Below are 21328 nucleotides of genomic sequence, written 5' to 3' on the forward strand. Positions count from 1 at the left end.
ACTTTTATTTGAAAAGTGGAGCTAATGTCAATTCCAGCATGTACACAAATGAAATTTTCATTTTCACAATGAGAAACCCACAACTTTTTGAGAGCAACTGCTTCTTGCATCAGTATGAGACAAGACACTGAGCAAGTTACATGTTACCTACCCACAGATGAACAATATGAAAAAAACTCTTAATTATATGGTCATGAAATTTGTAAATAAAATCTGGAACAGGAAGAGTCATTTAAATCTGAAAAATAATGAAGAATATCTGAATAGTAAATTCTCCTACCATGTAGATCATTTCTTGAATGATCACCATGTGAAATAGTGCATGTTTGAAGAAGCAACACTGCGTGTGTTACAGTCATATATTACATATTAATGATAACCATGTAAAATATTATCTGTCTGAAGAAGTAACAACATTCATATTATAACCTTACTTTAAGTTTATTTGCCTATATATAGTGTTAGTACTGACACATCATCCTACGTTACATAGTAAAAATTTTATTTAATTGATTTGGGAAGAGAAGTGTGAAATGTGGTGAGGCCAAGTTGATGGTAGGAAATTTCTGTAAGATAACCAGTGGGTTGATATGTGGGTTGGGGAAGGGTCACAGTTTGACAAAATTATGAACTGGAGAGCACATCATTTATGTTAGATTTTGATTGGCTTTGGTTGGGGAAAAAAGAAAGAGAGAAGAAGAAGAAGAAGAAGAAGAAGAGAGGAGGAGAGACAGAAGCAAAGAGCAGAGATGACCACCCAATGTCAGAGCATGCTGCTTGAAACATAGCAAGTTGCAATCTAATCCATCTGTTATGATTTATGCTCCCAAGGATAACTAAATTTTTTTACTCTTTCATTCTATATCTAATGCAGTTGCACACATAATAGACAATCTCTATAGGAATATGTAAAATTGTTGTTTATGTAAAATCTCAGTTACACTTTTATTTCAATTATTTGTAGCTATCTTCCTGATTACAATGATGCAAGTGGTTTTAATGGAAACTAGAATAACTAAAATTACAGCTAATTGAATTTATGAGGATGTCATATAATGGTAAAACATTGTGGGCAGATAAGCAGTAGAAGAGGTATTGTAACTAATCATTCAGATAGTCCTGACTTTCTGATAACATATTTCTTTAATGGCTGCAACATTCTGAACTTAAACAATATAATTTTATTGCTACATTTTTCTGAGTCGGAAAACACATATCATTGAAATTCAGTCAGTAATTCAGATTTTGAATAATTCAGAGTCATAAAATATTTATTTCAAGGTAGATTCCATATTCATCAATAAGGGATTTTAGATAATGTTCCATGTACTTTTATGAATAACTAACCTGGAACATTTTTCATATACCAAACAATAGTGCAAAATAGTAAAATCTAAGCTAGCCAAATTTGAAAGCAATAAGTAATTTCAGAAATCACATCACGTTCTTATACTTGTCTTTAAATACCCACCCCTCCCCAAAATTGGCAGTCTGAAACTGAACAGTACACGAAAACATCTCAGTCAGATTGTGTCAGTGCCTGGGACTGGAAAGCATTTGAGTAACATCTCTGTGTCATTTAGAGTGAAATTCTGTGCTTTATCATAATACATGCAACACAGGTTTCTAAAGAATATGAAACTGAGTAACATTTTGTGTCTTAAAAATCTTGGGTGAGCTAGTTGATATGCAACCCAAAAGTGTTAATGACCTACAAACTCTGCTCACTGGACATTGTTGTTAATGCTGGTGATAATATTGCAAGTTATTTAGTGTTGTACTGTCACTTTCACATATCTGTAACTATATATTATGCTACTGTGAACTTACACCAATACTTGACTATGTTTAATGATTGGGTGATTCTTCTTCAGCATGTACACTGGCAGAAGAAAATCACAACACCAAAAAATAATTAATGTAGAATAACGTAATTTCAGGAATATGTTTTTCTAGGTAACAGACCTGTATTTAAGTGGTTAGTATTGCAAGATCACATATTAACATTAACATGAGCTAAGTCATTGCAAATGTGAAACACAGGTACATTAATAACTGATGTAACCGGGGGAATGTTGAATATGAGCATGCAAACATGCATGTATTGTGTTGTGCAGGTGCTATATGTCAGTTTGTGTGATGGAGTTCTATACCTGTTGCACTTGGTCGGTCAATACAGGAACAGTTAATGTTGTTTGTGGATGATGTTAGAGTTGTTGTCCAATGATGTCCCATATGTGCTCAATTGTAGACAGATCCAGTGATTGAGCAGGCCAAGGTAAGATCTTGATATACTGTTGAGCATGTTGGGCTATAACAGCAGTATGTGGGTGAGCTTTATTCTGTTGGAAAAGACCATCTCAAATGCTGTTCATGAATGGCAGCACAACTGCTTGAATCACTAGACTGGTGTACAGTTTTCAGTAAGGGTGCTGTCATATGAAATCACATCCCAGACCATAATTTCAGGTGTAGGTCCAGTGTGTCTAGCAATATTACGCACACAGGTTGGTTGCAGCCCCTGAACTGGCCTCCTCCTAATCAGCACATGGTCATCACTTGCACCAAGGCAGAACTAGATTTCATCAGAAAACATGACAGATGTCCACCCCGCCCTCCAATGATCTCTTGCCTGACACCTCTGAAATTGCAAATGGCAGTGGTTTGAGGTCAGCAGGATGCACACTCCAGGGCATCTGTCTCAGAGCTGTCCTTGAAGTAACCGATTTGTAACAGTTTGTTGCATCACTGTGGTGTGAACTGCTGCTCAAATTGGTGCTGCAGATGCAGTAAGATGTGCCAGAGCCATACACTGAACACAATGATCTTCCCTCCCAGTTGCGCAATGTGGCCATCCAGTATCCTGTCTCCTTGTGACCATATATTATCATGACAACTGCTGCCAGCAATCATGTATAGTGGCTCCATTCCTGCCTAGTCTTACTGCAGTATTGCACAAGGAACATCCAGCTTCTAGTAGGCCTCTTACATGGCCTCATTCAATTACAGTGAGATGCTCAAACACAGTGAGGTGCTGATAATGTCATCTTTGTTGTGTTAAAGGCATTCTTGACTAACATCAACTCACCACGTCTAATCTCAAAGGTAACAAATGCTCATCACCATTACAGCTTTTATTTAAAGCAAACATTACTTGCATCCTCATAGTGGTTCCTTTACCTGTATAAACTGGAACTGGTCATCAGCTATGGTATAGTGCAAATAAAATGGTTGAACCACTTTTAAAATTCATTTCTTGTCCAGTCTACATCATTAAGTACTGTCATTAATAGCACTAATTTCCAGGATATTTTTCAGTACAGCAAGATATGAGACTTATAGTTTTGACAAAATCAAGTACAACTTCAAAGTACTGGCAAGCAGGCTATTGCATACTAAGCACAGCATGCTTGATTTCAGTGGCTGCTTCACAACCTGTGCAATCTGGATACTTCCCCCCTAATACCATCTTCACTGAACTATGTAGGTAGTAGCTGCCCTTGCAACACCCCCCTTTGATCTTTTAATCCTGCTGGTGTCAAATCTCTGTTAGTCCATGCCTCACATACACCTCCATCCCAGTCACAGTACATTAACTTCACTCATCCTGCACCCACACCACCTTCTCCTACAGTGTCCCTCTTACTCTGTCATATCTCTCCTTCCCAATCTCCTTGTTAAAGTCACTGTGCTCTGCCCACAACTCCCCCTGCTTATGACCAGAATGAGCTCATCTCACTGGTGCCACATTCCTAAGCTGTGCACTTGCTGCATCTCCCTCCCAGTCATCAACCACCCTTCCACAACCCAGTCTCCCTCTCTTCATTTCCTTTCTCGCCTTGCCCACCTCGCCCACTCCATTCAACACATTCCCTCTACCAAGGTGCAGCACCTGCAAAAAAATTGTGTGTGTGTGTGTGTGTGTGTGTGTGTGTGTGTGTGTGTGTGTGTGTGTTTGTGCGTGTGTGTGTGTGTGTGTTGTGTGTGGGTGTGTGGGAGGATGGTGGGTGGGTAGGTGCATGCATGCAGCATGTGCTCATGGGTGTACACATGCTCTATAGCTCTGCAAATGATTCATCAGAAAGTTAGGAAAGTTCTCAGTCTTGTATATGTGTCTTTCTAGGACACAGCACCATTATTAGTCACTAATGTTTTGAAATTATTTTCTGTGCTTTCTATCTTTACTTTTGATAGTACCCTCATAATAAGCAAGGTAAAATGGTGTTCCTGATACAATGTAACTCATCATTTAAAAGTAAGGAACATGAGGGGGAAAATGAACATGTAATCTGCCATTTCAGAGTTTTTCGTATGTGCAGTTCACATTAATGATTCTGTGCAATATATATTGAACAGTAAATGTATGAATATTATCAGGATAGCTGAAAAGGAACCTAGAGAGTGATTCACCTCAAAAATCTTTCTGTTCTTATTCCTACTTTCTACACTTGTACCTGTTTTAGCTGACATATTTTGGTATTATTTTGAATAATTACAGTTTCGGGGGACTGGGATTTTACTAGCATGGATGAGGAGTTTTTTACACTCTTTACAGAGTAAAATGAATAATAAGCATTTAACAGAATTTTACAAGTTACTGTGAGGACATTTAAAATTAAAAATGAAACAAGGCTTTCACAGCTGTTATTTGCGTCCTTGGCAATTTTCTTTTTAAGGGCATTGGGCTATGATCTCTCTTTCTTTTCCTAACTCTTCCTATTTCTCTCCCTAACATTTCATCTTCCAGTGTAGAAGACATCATCAGAGACTATAAAAATTCAGATAGCAGTAGCAAATTTAAACAGTTTGGCCTGCTGAGCTTGTTCAAATTTGCCACTGTTCTCTGAAATCTTTATAGCCTCTGATGAGGTCTCCAACATTAGAAGATGGAAGGTTATGCAGAGGAGTATGCCTTGGACCATGACCTAATACCTATAAAACAAAAATCTCCAAGTATGAGTTCAGTTTTTCCACTATCTTCCCAGAAATGAATAAAAGAATTACTTCCAGTTTTGGATACCAAATGTGTATCATTTGATTTATAAAACATATATTTTATGACATTATTTGATCAAACAATAAATTTTAGTGCAAATTAATAAAATTAAGAAAAGTGACTTGACATGTGAATCAGATCCTGAGTTATGAACAAATCACTTTGGAGTGATTTCAATTTCTGTCTCTTATTCATATGTAAATACAATAAAATACTCAAAGAAAATGCACTGAAATACTACAATATGAAGTATTATTTACCTGCTGCACAGTTCCACACTGGGTTCCCATAGGAATTCGTAAAACCAATTGAGATTGCCCACTGCCCATTTCAAAACAAGCTTGTGGATTACCCGTTGCATAGACTCGTCCTTCAAATGGTCCTCCAAATAAAAATGTAATCAACATATCAGCCTGTGTACAGTCAACTCTCACTGAAACCATAGAGAAAAGGTCCTTAAAAAATTTAAATGTATGCACTTGACAAAATTTAATTGGTAAAAATTGAAATAACTAAGAAAGTTAAAAGAGGACAGTAACAAAGATATAATAGACAAGCATAACAAAATAATAGAAAAGCAAGAATGAATATGTTATAAATTTTTGTTTGATAGATGTCATGTATGTCCTACCTCTAAAGTAAAGATGTGACTGCGTAATGAAACAGTAAGTTTTAGATCAACATATTTACACAGAATGTAAAGCATTAAGTTTCACCCATTAAACTGCTTTTGTGGAAAAAAGTAACATATCATGACTAAATCATAGCATGTGTTGTAATTCAAAGTATGGAGTGAGTTTATATATGATACCATGTAGTGGTACGTACAGGAACACACTCACAGTGCTGTAGTGAAGCTGGTGCTCCATTACCTTTTCTCTAGCCTTTTTGCGTTCTGTTGGATGTGTTCCTGTGTTGTGTAGATGACTGAAATGAGTGCTTTGAAAGAATGTGTTAAGAGTAAGTTTCTAATTTTACAGATGACAATTAAAATGAAAGGAAAGGACGGAGTGAGGTTAGTGCTGATACACCACTTAAAAAGGGCCTTGATGAAATTGTGCATATTTGTGTAGTCACCCAGTAAACAACTGCCTGGCTAAAATTCCTGTCCAGTTGATGAATTACCATTGGAAATGGTAAAAATGTTGATATTTCATGAGGCACTTTCTGGAGAATATAAAACATATTTTCAGTAAGGCACTGTGTAGTTTATGGTGGAAGGTACTTACAAGGGAACCTCCCCATTGCACCCCCCTCAGATTTAGTTATAAGTTGGCACAGTGGATAGGCCTTGATAAACTGAACGCAGATCAATTGAGAAAACAGGAAGAAATTGTGTGGAACTGTGAAAAAATAAGCCAAATATACAAACTGAGTAGTCCATGGGCCACATAGGCAACATCATGGACAACGTGAGCTCAGGAGCGCTGTGGTCCCGTGGTAGCGTGAGCGGCTGCTGAACGAGAGGTTCTCGGTTCTAGTCTTCCCTCGAGTGAAAATTTTACTTTCTTTATTTTTGCATAGTTATTATCTGTCCATTCGTTCATTGACATCTCTGTTCACTATAATAAGTTTAGTGTCTGTGTTTTGCGACCGCATCGCAAAACCGTGCGATTAGTAGACGAAAGGACGTGCCTCTCCAATGGGAACCGAAAACATTTGATCACACGGTCATAGGTCAACCGATTCCTCCACAGGAAAACACATCTGATATATTCTATACGGCATGGCGAATGGGTAAAAAGATTCTTCTACCTTGCCCGATTTAGGTTTTCTTGTGGATGTGATAATCACTCCCAAAAAAGTGATGAAAACATAAGAGTTTGACACATAAACTGAAAATAAAAAATTAAACTTTTCACTCGATTGAAGATTTGAACCAACGACCTTTCGTTCCGCAGCTGCTCACGTTACTACGAGACCACGGTGCTCCTGCGGTCCCACTGTCCATGATGTTGGCAATCTTCCCATGAACTACTCAGTTTGTATATTTTGCTTATTTTTTCACAGTTCCACACAACTTCTTCCTGTTTTCTCAATTGATCTGTTTTCAGTTTTTCGAGGCCTATCCACTGTGCCAACTTATAACTAAATCTGAGGGGGGTGCGATGGGAAGGTTCCCTTGTTAGCATCAGTTTTACACATCCCCTATCTTATTCCATTTGCAAACTGGGCGAGGGAAAAATGACTTTCTGTTTGTGTCCTCTCTTTTATAATTCTCACGATATTATATGATATTCTCATGAACTCCACCCAAAATATGTGATGAAAGTGGGGAAACTGATGGACAGTCTACATTAAACACTAGTTATCTAAATTTACCTTACAGGGTTTCATGAGAACAACGTTATTTACTACCAAAGATTCCCATTTAATTTCCATGTGCACCTACTCTCAATTTTCTAAGAACTATACTGCCTTTTTTTATAATCCTAGTAGCATGTGTCTAAATTTTTTTAATGTCTGCTGTCGGGCCTACTTGTTAAGGAATGCAGACACTGGAGCAGTACCTTAAGAATATGTTGAATCAACATCTTTGGTTGGATTGTTTGGGGGAGGAAACCAGACAGCGAGGTCATTTGTCTCATTGGATTAGGGGAGGGTTGGGAAAGAAGTCATCTGTGCCCTTTCAAAGGAACTATCCTGGAATTTGCCTGGAGGGATTTAAGGAAATCGCGGAAAACCTAAATCAGGATGGTCAGACGTGGGATTGAACTGTCGTCCTCCCCAATGTGAGTCCAGTGTGCTAGCCCCTGCACCACCTTGCTTGGTCAACATCTTGGATGTGGTTTCCTTAGAAGAAGGAGTCAACAGTCCCAGAATTCTGCCAAAACCTCTAAGTTTCCGATTCCCCTTCCCTATTACTAATCTCATATGTTTGTTCCATTTTTTACATCTTCATAGTACTACTCCCAGGCATTTAAACGCTGTGGCACATGGCAGAAGTTTACCACTAAGCTTGTAATTAGATAATATTGGATTTTATATCTTGTTTGTGGGCATTACCTTGCAGAAACATAATGACATGGATTAATTTTACAGATTATTTAACATAACTACATTTTTATGTGGGGTTACGCATGGTGTATGTAATAGTGAAAAATATCTTTTATATAAGCATAAGTATGTTACCCTATACCCTATAAATTATTCGTATGAAACAGAAACAGAGTAGTCCAAATAAATATGTTTAGTTTGCTATTAAAGTAAACTTTATTGCCTGTCACAGACTTCTACACCACTGATCAACTGATAAAACAAATTGTTACACCTGCATATTTGTTCTTCATATCTATATATTTGTAGACCTCTACTGCTAGAATTATAGCATGTAACATGGTAGTGTGTAACCTAACCACATCAGTGTGTGAGAAACATCATGTTTGAAGTAAAGTTTCATATTCAAAGAGTCATTCACACATGGACCGCCCTCTCCTTCACCATGACAATGCCAGATCACATGCAAGTACTATAACATCTGCAGCAATCCAATGTCTTGGGTTCACTGTCATCTATCATCCTCCATACAGTCCCAACTTGGCTCCACCAATTTTCATTTGCTTCCAAAACTTAAAGAATACCTTTGAGGACTTCACTTTGACAGTGATGAAGCAGTGCAAGCAGAGGTGAGGTTGTGGCTCTGTTGAAAAAGTCGAACATTCTACTGTGACAGTATCAACAAACTGTTCTCTCCTTGGGAGACATGTATTTGTCACCATGGTGATTATGTTGAGAAATATACAGGTAGATATGAATAATGAAGATGCAGAATGTTAGTAACGTTTGTTGTATTTAATAAAGTTTAAGAGTTTCCACATACAAAAATTCGAAGGCATTAGTTTTCAACATGTCCTTGTAAAATCTACTTTATTGAAGGTGACTTGTAAGTTAATAAATTTCAGTTGATGAAAATATATTTACATAAACTAACGTTAAAACATGTAACTTCAAAATATGTCTTGAGACAGGTGGCTGAACTTTAACACGGCTGATAACTCCATATAACTCTTGTAGTATATGTTTGTATATATAAGACTTGCCTGAATACAACAGTCTAGATGACAATATATATAATTCTGAGTACTAGTTTCAGCCAGAATGGGCCATCTTTAAATCTCAAAATTTGTTGCAGAAACTGTTACTACAACAGTTGCTGTGAACTGTTTTTAAATATGATGGTGGCCTAGACTGGCTGAAACCAGTCATCAAAAGAAAATAATGTGACATAGAATGTATTACTCAGACAAGATGAGTACACAGCACAGTGCTGTCTTTTAGTTAAGACTTTTATTCTGAAATATGACTATCTCCCTGAATAATACAGGGTTATTCATAAGTACCTCCAGGGATTCAGAAGACGAATGTGTGAAAATGACAACACACACAGAAAAATGAACATATCAGTAGACGGATTTTACAGATTTTTAACATAATTAAATTTTTATATGATGGTACATATAGTAAAGGAAACAAAAGAAAAATTTGGAGTAGGTATTAAAATCCAGGGAGAAGAAATAAAAACTTTGAGGTTCGCCGATGACATTGTAATTCTGTCAGAGACAGCAGAGGACTTGGAAGAGCAGTTGAACGGAATGGACGGTGTCTTGAAAGGAGGATATAAGATGAACATCAACAAAAGTAAAATGAGGATAATGGAATGTAGTCGAATTAAGTCGGGTGATGCTGAGGGAATTAGATTAGGAAATGAGACACTTAAAGTAGTGAAGGAGTTTTGCTATTTGGGGAGCAAAATAACTGATGATGGTCGAAGTAGAGAGGATATAAAATGTAGACTGGCAATGGCAAGGAAAGCATTTCTGAAGAAGAGAAATCTGTTAACATCGAGTATAGATTTAAGTGTCAGGAAGTCGTTTCTGAAAGTATTTGTATGGAGTGTAGCCATGTATGGAAGTGAAACATGGACAATTAATAGTCTGGACAAGAAGAGAATAGAAGCTTTGGAAATGTGGTGCTACAGAAAAATGTTGAAGATAAGGTGGGTAGATCACGTAACTAATGAGGAGGTATAGAATAGGATTGGGGAGAAGAGATGTTTGTGGCACAACTTGACTAGAAGAAGGGATCGGTTGGTAGGACATGTCCTGAGGCATCAAGGAATCACAAATTTAGTATTGGAGGGCAGCGTGGAGGGTAAAAATCGTAGAGGGAGACCAAGAGATGAATACACTAAGCAGATTCAGAAGGATGTAGGTTGCAGTAGGTACTGGGAGATGAAGGAGCTTGCACAGGATAGATTAGCATGGAGAGCTGCATCAAACCAGTCTCAGGACTGAAGACCACAACAACAACAACAACATATAGTATATATAATAGTGGAAAATGTCTTCAATATAAGCATTAGTATGTTATCCTTTTACTCTATATATTCTATAAATTACTTATATGAAAAGGATAGAACAGAGCAGTCAAAATAAATACATTTAGTTTGCTTTTAAAGTAAATTTTACTGTCTGTCAAGGCCTTATACACCACTGGGCAACTGACAAAAAAAAATTGTTACGGTTTTTTTTAATGCAAAATCAACTTAACTCGCCAAATTTCAATTCAAAATATACACCAGCACACAGTTGCACTAGGGGACAGGCATGTCAGAACATTTAAACAAATCATCTGCTACACAGTGTCACAGCTGCAGATAGGCAACCCGATGAACAGGAATTGGCAAGCCATCCCAGGCAAGTCATGTCAGTGAATCCATGAATTACACACATGTATCGATGTCTACCTTGTCACAAATGATGCCCATATTGAGCAACTGAAATGTAGAAATGCTCTATACATTGATATCTATGTCTTTTAGTTTTTGCACAGTTTTCTTCTGAAACCTTGGAGGTACTTACAAATAACCCTATATTACGTAAATCAACTAATAAATGGAAATAGCTGAAATATATTAACTTATTGGCCTAATTGTTACTGTGACTTGGTATGATAAAGAGTACTATGGTTACTGCTCTTAGTTAATTAAGAAGTCCCAGAATGTTTTCTTTGAGTTCAGTTTCTTATTCTCTGAAAACGAGAAAATTTCCTTTTATTAAAACAGTGAGATGTGAAAAAACTGATCATTTTTCCTTACAAAATGATTAAAGGAAAGGACTTCAACTTGACTAAGCTTTTTTTCTAAACTTTTTGAACATTTTGTTTGATATTGCCTTCTGTGCTACTTGACTCAATATTCTAAACAATAATTAAGACATGATTTCTATGAATATTTGCTAGTATGAGTTATCATTTATGACTTTTTTCATCCACATTAAAAATAATAAGCAACATTAGCTTACTCTACAGTTGATTGCCGTACCTCTTGATTCTTGATTCACTGTATTTTATATACATTTGAGCGTGTTAGTTTATGGAATCACGTTCACACTTCTAGGCTTTTTAATATTTTTTGTAATGTAATATGCAATAGCATTTTTTTCAGTTCACAACTATAATGAGATCCTCAATTGTTATAGCTGTTATATATATTTCCTTTTCCCATTTAAAGCTTGCTTTAAACTTGGTTTCCAATACACTACTTTAATCATGTACAATTTCATACGGAATGGGTGTGCTCAGTGGCTGTCTTTATTAAAACTGGCAGATGTACAGCAGTATTATTTACAATTACTAATAAAAAAATGTATTACACCATGCAGAGTATATTATGTGTTGATTTTATGTGACAAGTTTAAACTGAGTGCTGGACTGGTATTTGGACCCAGATTACCACTTTTCACAGGCAATGCACTAACGATCACTCCATCTTAGAATAGCTTATAGACTGACTCAGAGCTTCAACTTGTTGTAGGCTCCTTCTCTTTCCTTCCAAACTCTGAAGATGACCTCCCAAATAGTTATGTTTAGCAATAACCATGTTGTCTAAGGCTCTTACATTACTCCTAGAATAAATTTTCTTTATCCACAACCACTAAAAAATATTGATTAGTACCTATAATATCTATAGGGTGTCCCAGAAATGTTGCAACAAATTTTGAGGGGGTTGTAAAGGGTGTCTTGAGGAACAAATTGAGTATAGGAACCCATCAAAGTTATAAGCCCTGGTGCCTGCCACTAGCCCATCCATTCAGCATCATATGTGACTTTACATGCTGATGGACCATAGGCAGAACATTTCACAACTTGTTCATTATTCAGTGATCATGACTGATTGCCACAATCACCAGTGGAGAAGATGGAGCTAGCTGCTGCTCTCATGAAACACTATGACAGTTTTGGACATGGGTTTCCATCCACAGCTTATTTTTTCCTGGAAACCTCTAAATTCTCAATTGTTTCTCAGTATAGAAGAGAAATATAAACCATAGATGGAAACCCCTGTCCAAAACCATCGTCCACCAAGGCAACAGAGCATTGCATTCATAGGAGACAATGCCTGTTATTACTATAAACAAGACTTGGCAGTTGTTATTACTGCCTTCTAACTTGTACATTCCATGCCTTCTGACTTGTATGTTTCTATGTCATCCTTTACCCATCTGAGTGATTTTATCATCTATGAGATACTTATTACACTACCCCCTTTACTTTATCTTTCCTCTAGATTCCAACGAAGTTATCATAACTTATAAGATCTTCAGTCATTACATCTTCAATTATTCCACATACTTGTGAGCCCTGTTTTGACTGCTCCTATTACAGAGCTGTAAGATTAGACCTAGCAATGCTAATGAATTTTTGAAGACATATACTACCAAAAGGAGTGGCGTCAAAGTACTTTGGCAAAAAAAGAAGAGTCCAGAACCTTAAAATATCTTTTAGCAGTCTTAGCATTGTCAATAATGTATGCTACCAACAGGCTGGTACTTTATATGAAAAAATACAAATTTCATTAACTGCTATTGACTCTCATTAACAACATACTTGTAAAATAGGCTCTGAGATGTAAGTAGAGTCCTGAAACTGAAAATACTGAATATGACATTTGTTGTGAAAATTCACATCCCACTATGACCCCAAACTTAAATTTTTGAGCTAAGTTTAACTGACAAAAATTATAACATTTATAGAATCTGGTAGAATGAATGATTAAAAACAATAAACATTTGTTCACAATTTTAAAATATCAATTACATGACTAGATTACAGTATTTACAAAAGGTATGCATAAAATAGCCCCCCCCCCCACCCCTAATTGTTATTGCTAGGCTTAAATGAGTTTAATTTAATTGCTTCTGTTTTAGAGTTTCTCATATACAACTGTCTGAAAACAAGAACGCAATAGTTTTCTATGTGACAACAGTTCAGTTCATTAATTACTTACAGAATCAAAAAATATTAAACCACTATTTTTATACATTTTATATATTTATTATTTACATACAACTGCTTTGGCAAGTACTAATTGTGCTGTACTATTTTTGTTCACATGAAGAACAGATTAAATAATCTGGCCGAGTGAGATGGCACAGTAGTTAGCACTTTCGACTTGCATTCAGGACAATGAGTGTTCAGACCCACGTCTTGCCACCCCCAATATGACTAGAATGGGTAAATATATGAAGGTGCAGTTTTTGTTAAAACCTAGCACATTTTATTATATATGCAAGTAAAGTTTAGCATTTATTGCTGCCAAATTATGACAACTTTGTTTTTTTGGAAATGGAATTATATAGTTTAGTCTATGACTATGGAAAGAGCATTTAACATTATTTCTATGTCCTACCATGTGCGAAACGTAATCAGATAACAAATAAGAAGGTAATATTGTCAAGAACCACTGTCCCACCATCAAGAGAAGAGGCTCCACAAATGTCTGCCTTCTGTATCAAATAGAGGTGAACACGTAACTCAGATGTGATTTGTGCATTTACCTGTGTGCTTCAATCGCATTATTTTGTGCTCTCTTGCTGTACTGATCAGCCAAATTACTCACAAAGCATTTCAGACATTCACAATGTATGTGATAGTTGAAAAAGTGGATATTGGTTTCATTTATGGCAAATGTTGCCAAACCATTGCAGCAGTAATGTGGTTGCATGCTGCAAGGTGTTCTGATTGTGCCAAGCTCTTACAATCTCAATAAAATCTTCTCAGTTTACATGAGGTGTCCTTCAAATAAAACAATCAAGCTTTCAATAGCTTTCTCCGCCTTTGTCATCAGGATTAAAATCACTGACTGCCAAGGTTGGCATGATGTTCTGCTTATGTAGATACACTGACAGCATTTGGAACCTTCCAGGGAAGGCCGGAGTGACACATGCATTGAAGGAAAGATGGACAGCTTGAAGTATTGAAAATTATTCTCTCCCATTTTTTCAGCATTTTCAATGTCAATTACAAGTAAACAGCCCTTTTTTTTAAGTTTTGTCCCTAATTTGCCTTGAGGTTCCTGAAGGATCATATAAAGCTGCAGAAACTGTAGTCCACTGTTATTTATCACCAACATTGTTGTATATGAATATGTCTAGAATCTACAAATTTGTCTATAGTTCTACCTATCAATGACATCTCCTCTACACATTTACCTGAAGTAATCTTCATAATTTTGTGATTTCCTTTAATGTACGTTCTCTGAATCAATTTAACCAGGTTGAAGAAGTCTGGAATTCAGTAATATTCACCTCACTTCAGTTCAGAGGGCCTAGTCTTGTATATTTCCCTCAGTTATAATGCACTGACTGTCACACTTTTGCACATTTCATTTTGGAGCATATTTTCTACTGTTTGCAAATCTTCTTTCCATTTATACAATTCATGTTCAGGCTCTATGAAATTAAACTGGCTTTGCAGACATCTTAACTTTAAGCATTTTCTTCCTCCTGCCATTAACAAAAAAATTCACAGCCTTTTCCATGTCACTCAAAGCTGTTACTGTCTATGTATTCTTACAGCTAGGTAGGTACTGTATTTTTGCTCTAGTCTTAAATAGCACAACAGTCATCATTCAAACCACAATTGACAGAAACATCAGAGTTATTTCTTTTTTCTTCTAATGTTTCCACAATTTGTAACGAAATGTCATGATCATTCAAATGAATATCCAAGAAATTAACTAATAAATAACACTTACATATAGGTCTTCAGGAGTAAGTAATTTTGATTGTATAACCCACCATTCATATTTTATCTTTGCAAGGATGAAAACATTAATTGGATACAACATTACTGTGAAACTCTGGAACCTGCACAAAGATAGATGCTGTTAGCAAGCGTATATGAAGAAAACATTAAAAAAATTCCATTTTATCTTCATTGTTAACACATAGTGATACTGCTAAGGCAACTGCTAATTATCATGGATATTAAATGAGTTGCAAATTTGAGCAAATAATAATTGTGACCAACTGGCAGTGAACCTATCAATGGGAACTAAAAGTAGCTTTACCAATTATAATTGTATTGTGCTGTGTTATCTATTTACCAATATCAATCATGGATATGTGCCTGGCATGTTGAACATGCACTGTCTGCTACAGGTGTGGTATGCATGTACTTTTCTCCATCAGCCTGGCAATTTACAAATTTGGGAATTTCCAACATTTGTTTTAAAAACACTTCCAGTGTGTCTCAGCACCTAAAATTTTGACACTGTGTTTCTTTCTGTTAATTCTTTTGTATAAAAGAATTCAAGACAGGCTTTGACATGTCATATGGGGAGAGCCACAAATATCATATGTTAATGGCCAACAGCATAGATGCTGTCATAGGTATTATATGCTAATGGGCAATGGCAATAGATGCTGCCATAGATATTTTGATATTAGATTGGCATCATAAAGACATTTGTGGTACCAGTTTTAGAACCTTGATGGTAACAAAAAAAATCTTTAACAGATGCTCAATGAAGCCATCCTAGAAAATGACCTCACCAGGAGTGAGGTCCCCACTTAGGGTGGACAATATAGGTTGTCATTTGACTTGAAAAAGGAAAGGAAGGAATGGACATGTAAATGTGAGAGTTATATATATCATCATGATAGGGTACAAATAATTGAGACTAGTGTATATATTCTATTTTTCAGGACAGTGGATCATACATGTCCCATTCATGCATTGGAAGTGGAAATGCCGTGTGGCTAGGGCCTCCCAGTGGGTAGACTGTTCGCCTGGTGCATGTCTTTCGAGTTGACGCCACTTCTGCAACTTGCGAGTCAACGGGGATGAAATGGTGATAAGGACAACACAACACCCAGTCCGTGAGTGGAGAAAATATCCGACCCAGGCGGAAATTGAACCCGGGTCATTAGGTATGACATTCTGTCACACTGACAAGCTACCAAGGGCTGATTGGGATATAGTGGCCCAGGGAGGAAGTATACATTGATGAAATGAGCAAAATACAGAAACAGCAGTTGGGTATGTGAGTGAGGCTCCATTGGCCTTTTTCAGTGCCACATAAAAGGTATATAGTTCCATTAAAAAATCAAATTTGGCGTCGTAATTTGGCAACTACAAATGTTTAAAATTACATGTGAATGTCAAAAAAATTGGCCACTGTATCAACTATGAACATACTGAAAACCACCCTTCAGTATATTTATTTATTCTGGTTATACTTTGGTTGGCTTGCCCAGCTATCTCACTCTGTATGCATCCTCATATTGCAGGTTATATTGGTTCATGGAAAGAATGGCCAATGAATCTGCTACATCTTGCAATAACAAGTTGTTGGGACTGGGCTCAGAATGACCACACGTAGGGAAATCAATGAGTGGTTTAGAGTATGGTTTCAACATTAAATTTAACAAAATGCAAAACCAAAACCAGCAAAAGCATTTCAGAACATTATTGACCATGAAACCAATAAATTTATCTAGAAAAATGATATTCAATATCCTGATGACAGCAACATTCAATTCATTGAATCAATGAATTCTTCCTGATATTAGGTAAAAATGCAGAGACAGAAATGTACCATCAAAATAGATATGTTACATTACTCAAACACTCACTGCACAATCATCACCAGACATCAGTCTTGCCAAACAAACTGTTAAAGAAATCATTAGGTCATTGAAAACCATTAAATCTCCTGGTTATGATATTTCAACCAAAGTACTAAAATCTAGTGTTGACTTGGTAGTGACACACTTGAGTTATGTTTGTACATAAAACCCCTACATTTTCCACTATAACTTAGCAAAAACTGCAAGTGACTCCTCATTACAGATTCAACGCCCTCTGCCAGTATTCTCAAAATTTTTTGAGAAGGCACTATACAAAGCAATATTGACCTATCTGGTAATCACAGCTTAGTTTGCTTTTGTGAAGGATTTTCTACATAGAATGCAATATATGATCTCACAAACTCAATTTAGAAATAAATAAGAAAACTTGCCCTGTTGGCATTTTATGTGAACTTGCCATGGCCTTAGATTGTGTATTTCATAAAATTCTATCATGGAAACTAAAATTATATGGCATTAAAGGTACCATTCCCCTTGCATGGATGCAGTTATATCTCAACAACAGAAAACAGTGCATCACATTAACATAAGTCTAAATTCAGAGGGGGAGGGGGAGACCATTAGATATGGAATTCCACAAGGTTCAGTGATTGAGCTGCTCCTGTTCTTGACCTATACAGATGACTGACTTGGACAATAGAGGACTCTTCAAAAACAGTGAAATTTTTTGATGTTGATGACTCCACAAACACATCCATGCCAGATATAGCAAGTAAAAAAAATGGACAGGGTTATTACAGATTGAAAGCAAAAAGCTTCATTCTTGATCTTACAAAGGCACACTTTATGCAGTTCCAAACAAATAAAATTGTCTTATGAGAACCAGAAGTAAAACTCAATGGAAACACACATGATGAGGCTTAATGTTTGTAGGCATCCAGATGGACAACCGAGAGGGCACAAGCATGAGAATGCCATTTACATGTTCACTCAGCAGATTTTGCAAACAAAGAAAATAGCACCAGTTGGTATTTTCTGCGACCTACCTATGACATTTGACTGTGGAATCACAGCAATCCCCTGCATAAATTGAAGTGTTATGGGACTGATGGTGTAGCCAACCAATGAATAATGTCATTTTTTTTAAACATCCTTAGGCCCACTGTTATTCCTCATATGTGTAAATGATCTTCCATCTAATTTAAAAAAGCAGAATTAGTTCCTCTTGCAAATGACACTAGTACTGAAATCAGTCCAAGCATTCATGCAAAATAAATGATAAACAAAGGTCTTTAAAGTATCATTAACTGATTTTCTGTGAATGGTCTTACCCTCCATTAAAAAAAAAAACAACATATTCAGTTCTGCACATATAGGGATACTTCACCAGTGATAAATGGGGTAACTCATCTTAAAGAAAGAATGTCTTCACTGCACAAAAAAGTGCAGTAAAATAACATGTGGTGCTCACCCATGACATTGGGCATTCTGACTACTGCTTCACAGTACATTTATTCCCTTGTAAAGTTTGTTGCAAATAATTCAGTACAGTTCAAAAGGAAGAATGATGCACATAATTACAATACCAAAACAAAAAATGATGTTCACTACCCAACATTAAGGTTGTCTTTAGCATGAAAAGGGGTACACATTGCTGTAACAAAAATTTTTGATCACTTGCTCAGTGATACAAAATGTCAGACAGACAGTAAAGTAAAAGTTGTAACCAAAACTGAGAATATTTTTCCATGACAACTCCTTGTACTTCACAGAAGAATTTCTATTACTGTAATGTATAAAAGGTGGTGGGTAGGACTTACTAAATCACAGCGTCTGTATATCTTTTTTTCTTCTTGAAGAAAAAAAAAAGATAAAAAACTTAGAAATGTTCACAATGTAACTATATGTACAAGTTAATTTGCAATGTGAATGTAAAATGACTTTTTTCATATTATTATGATCCATCATACAAAACAATTTATGGAACATGAAGCTAACTAACTAGCCAACCTGATGACCCAGTTCTTCCATTTCTATAGTTAAAAATTTCTCTCATAGTTTTAACTTGCTGACAGGATTGCTAGCATGCCTTCAGGGTTTTTTGTCCTGTGGTACTATCTTCACGTGTAACACAATGAAGATCAAGTGAGCATAAAGAATATTTTGTAAAATTGATAGCTGAACATTGTGCATAAGACTTTTCATGAGTTAGGGATTCTTACACTTATGTACTGATACATTTACCACCTAATCAAATTCATGGTTGACAACAAGAAGAATGATTTTAGGATGAACTGTGCATTTCAGTACCTCAATACTAGGAGGAAAAATAATTTCTATGTTGACAGTGTGGATTTTTTTATTATGGAGCAAATGTCTATAACAGACTGAGGACAAATGTCAGGCAAGAAATGGAAAATCCCCAGAGAGTCAATAAACAAAGCAAAAGGGTACCTTATCAACACATTCCTTCAGCAATTTATCAGAATATATGCTCAAGGGGGATGTTAATTCTGCTTAACTAATGTCAGCATTGCTGTATCCATGGCTTGCGCCTTGCCTAAGGATTAAGCAATGTGGTTTGAACATAACCATCTTTCACTGATATGAAAGGGAGAGTTTGTTTTAGCTGTGAGAAGTCACCGAGGTACTCTTGGCTGGAGAAGATGAGAAGTTCAGTTACAAATTCCATGGTGTAAAGTTAACTTGGAGTTTATGCAATATGCCTTGAACATTACAGTGTCTACTGAAGTCCTTTACTGCTTACTCAGCGTAAACATTATGAGTCTTGAACTAGCACTGAACAGTTAAGTCCTTGATAGCTGCTTGACAGGCAGCCTAGTGCATGTTGAAGTCTGACTGTCAGCTGCAGCTCCAACTTCTTTGCTGCCCATGATGTATCTCTTGACTGTCTCTCTGCTGACATTCTGATGTCCTCTTCACTCCAACCCTCCAGCCTTGGCAGTGCTCTGAGGCTGTTTTGAACCAGAGAGATGCTATTATACCTATTGATGGTTGATGACATAATGCCAATTCTTCTGCCTTTATTGGCCATCAATGATGTTATGGAATTCCTTCCTGACACCTTGTTTCTTCTCTCTAAAACTACAACCATACTCTGCAAACCACTTTGACGTGCTTGTCATAGATGATACAAATTTTCTTCATGGTAATAATGATCTCAGTAGCCTTGGAAAGACAGACAGCTGCTAAAGCATTCTATTAATTTAGAGCAAATGGATTCATGCTGAACAAAAACAAAACCAAGTAGATGATATTTACCATAAAAGACAAGTTTCCCTCGCATGATTCAAGTTATGTTACGTTTTTGCTCTACAACATGACAATCATGACCTTAGTGCCTGTTTCACCAAACGAGCCATATGGATTGTTCCTCCAGACACCCGTTTCTCAGAACTCTGCAGGTGGGAACTAGCACTACAACATGTCCTTGGTTCTCACCATCCACCTGGCATTAATTTGCATTAATTTCTTCCACCACAGCATTTGTTCACAGTAACTACTCTTTGCTTCACTCCATTTTAGTTTTCTACTCTTCCATTGTCTTATCCATCTATCTTTAACCAGCCCAATCCCACCTCTGTTGTGTACAATGTGCTTAGCTTTTCGTTCTTATTAACTCATGCATGATGTTTAAGCAGTAATCTCTGTCTGTGTATTACCATGTCTACCTTTAAGCTCTCAGGTTTCCAAATCTTGTCCAATGCAGCCCCCAACAATCAGTCTTTCCTTTTCATCCCGTGCAGTAAGTCTCCCCTGACCCATACTTCTAGGTGACATTCCCAAAATCTACCCCTTTCCTAGACCTCTCCAGTTTTTTCCTTCACCCCTCTTACTTCCCCTTCAACCCTTCTGCCTGAAGGAGGAGCCACTGGCTCCTCGAAACCTTGTCAATTACAACTGCCTTTTATGTGTGTATTCTGCCACCGCTTGGTGAGTAGATTTAATTAATTGATTAAATTATTTTGTCAATAGTTGATTGTTCTCATTGTAATTTTGTAATTTTAAACCTATATTACTTTTGAATCATCAGTTGTATTTTACTATGTGTATGATGCTTTACTGTTGCTGTACTGGGCTACTGACAATAAAAATATCATTAGTATTACTTATTAGGGTCCCTGACATTCTATTCATGGGTGGAATGTGGGAAGAAAGCCTGCTTCCATGCCTCCTCATGCATGGTAATAAGCCAAATCTAGTCTTTGTGGCTCTTACAAGAGCAATCTATATGGGGTTGTAGTATTCCTAGATTTCTCATTTAATAATGGTTCTTGAAACGTTGTTAAGTAGAATTTCACAGAAATATTTATGTCTGTCTTCAACCATCTGCTATTCAGATTATTCAGCATTTAAGTGACAATGTTCTATGAGTCAAATAAAATCTGTGGCCACTTGTGCTACCATTCTTTGCATACATTCAGTATCATCTGTTAAC

General features: G+C 36.5%; 1 protein-coding gene across 1 annotated transcript in view; it reads right to left on the bottom strand.

Moving 5' to 3' along the window:
* LOC124722900 overlaps nucleotides 1-21328 on the bottom strand; it is a 506082-nt gene that overhangs the window by 44619 nt on the left and 440135 nt on the right. The window contains exon 22 of the mRNA XM_047248040.1: nucleotides 5257-5429. Coding sequence (XP_047103996.1) covers nucleotides 5257-5429 — 173 coding nt within the window. The remainder of the gene's footprint in view (nucleotides 1-5256; nucleotides 5430-21328) is intronic.

The sequence above is a fragment of the Schistocerca piceifrons genome, chromosome X (assembly GCF_021461385.2).
Source record: "Schistocerca piceifrons isolate TAMUIC-IGC-003096 chromosome X, iqSchPice1.1, whole genome shotgun sequence".
In the NCBI taxonomy this organism is placed as follows: domain Eukaryota; kingdom Metazoa; phylum Arthropoda; class Insecta; order Orthoptera; family Acrididae; genus Schistocerca; species Schistocerca piceifrons.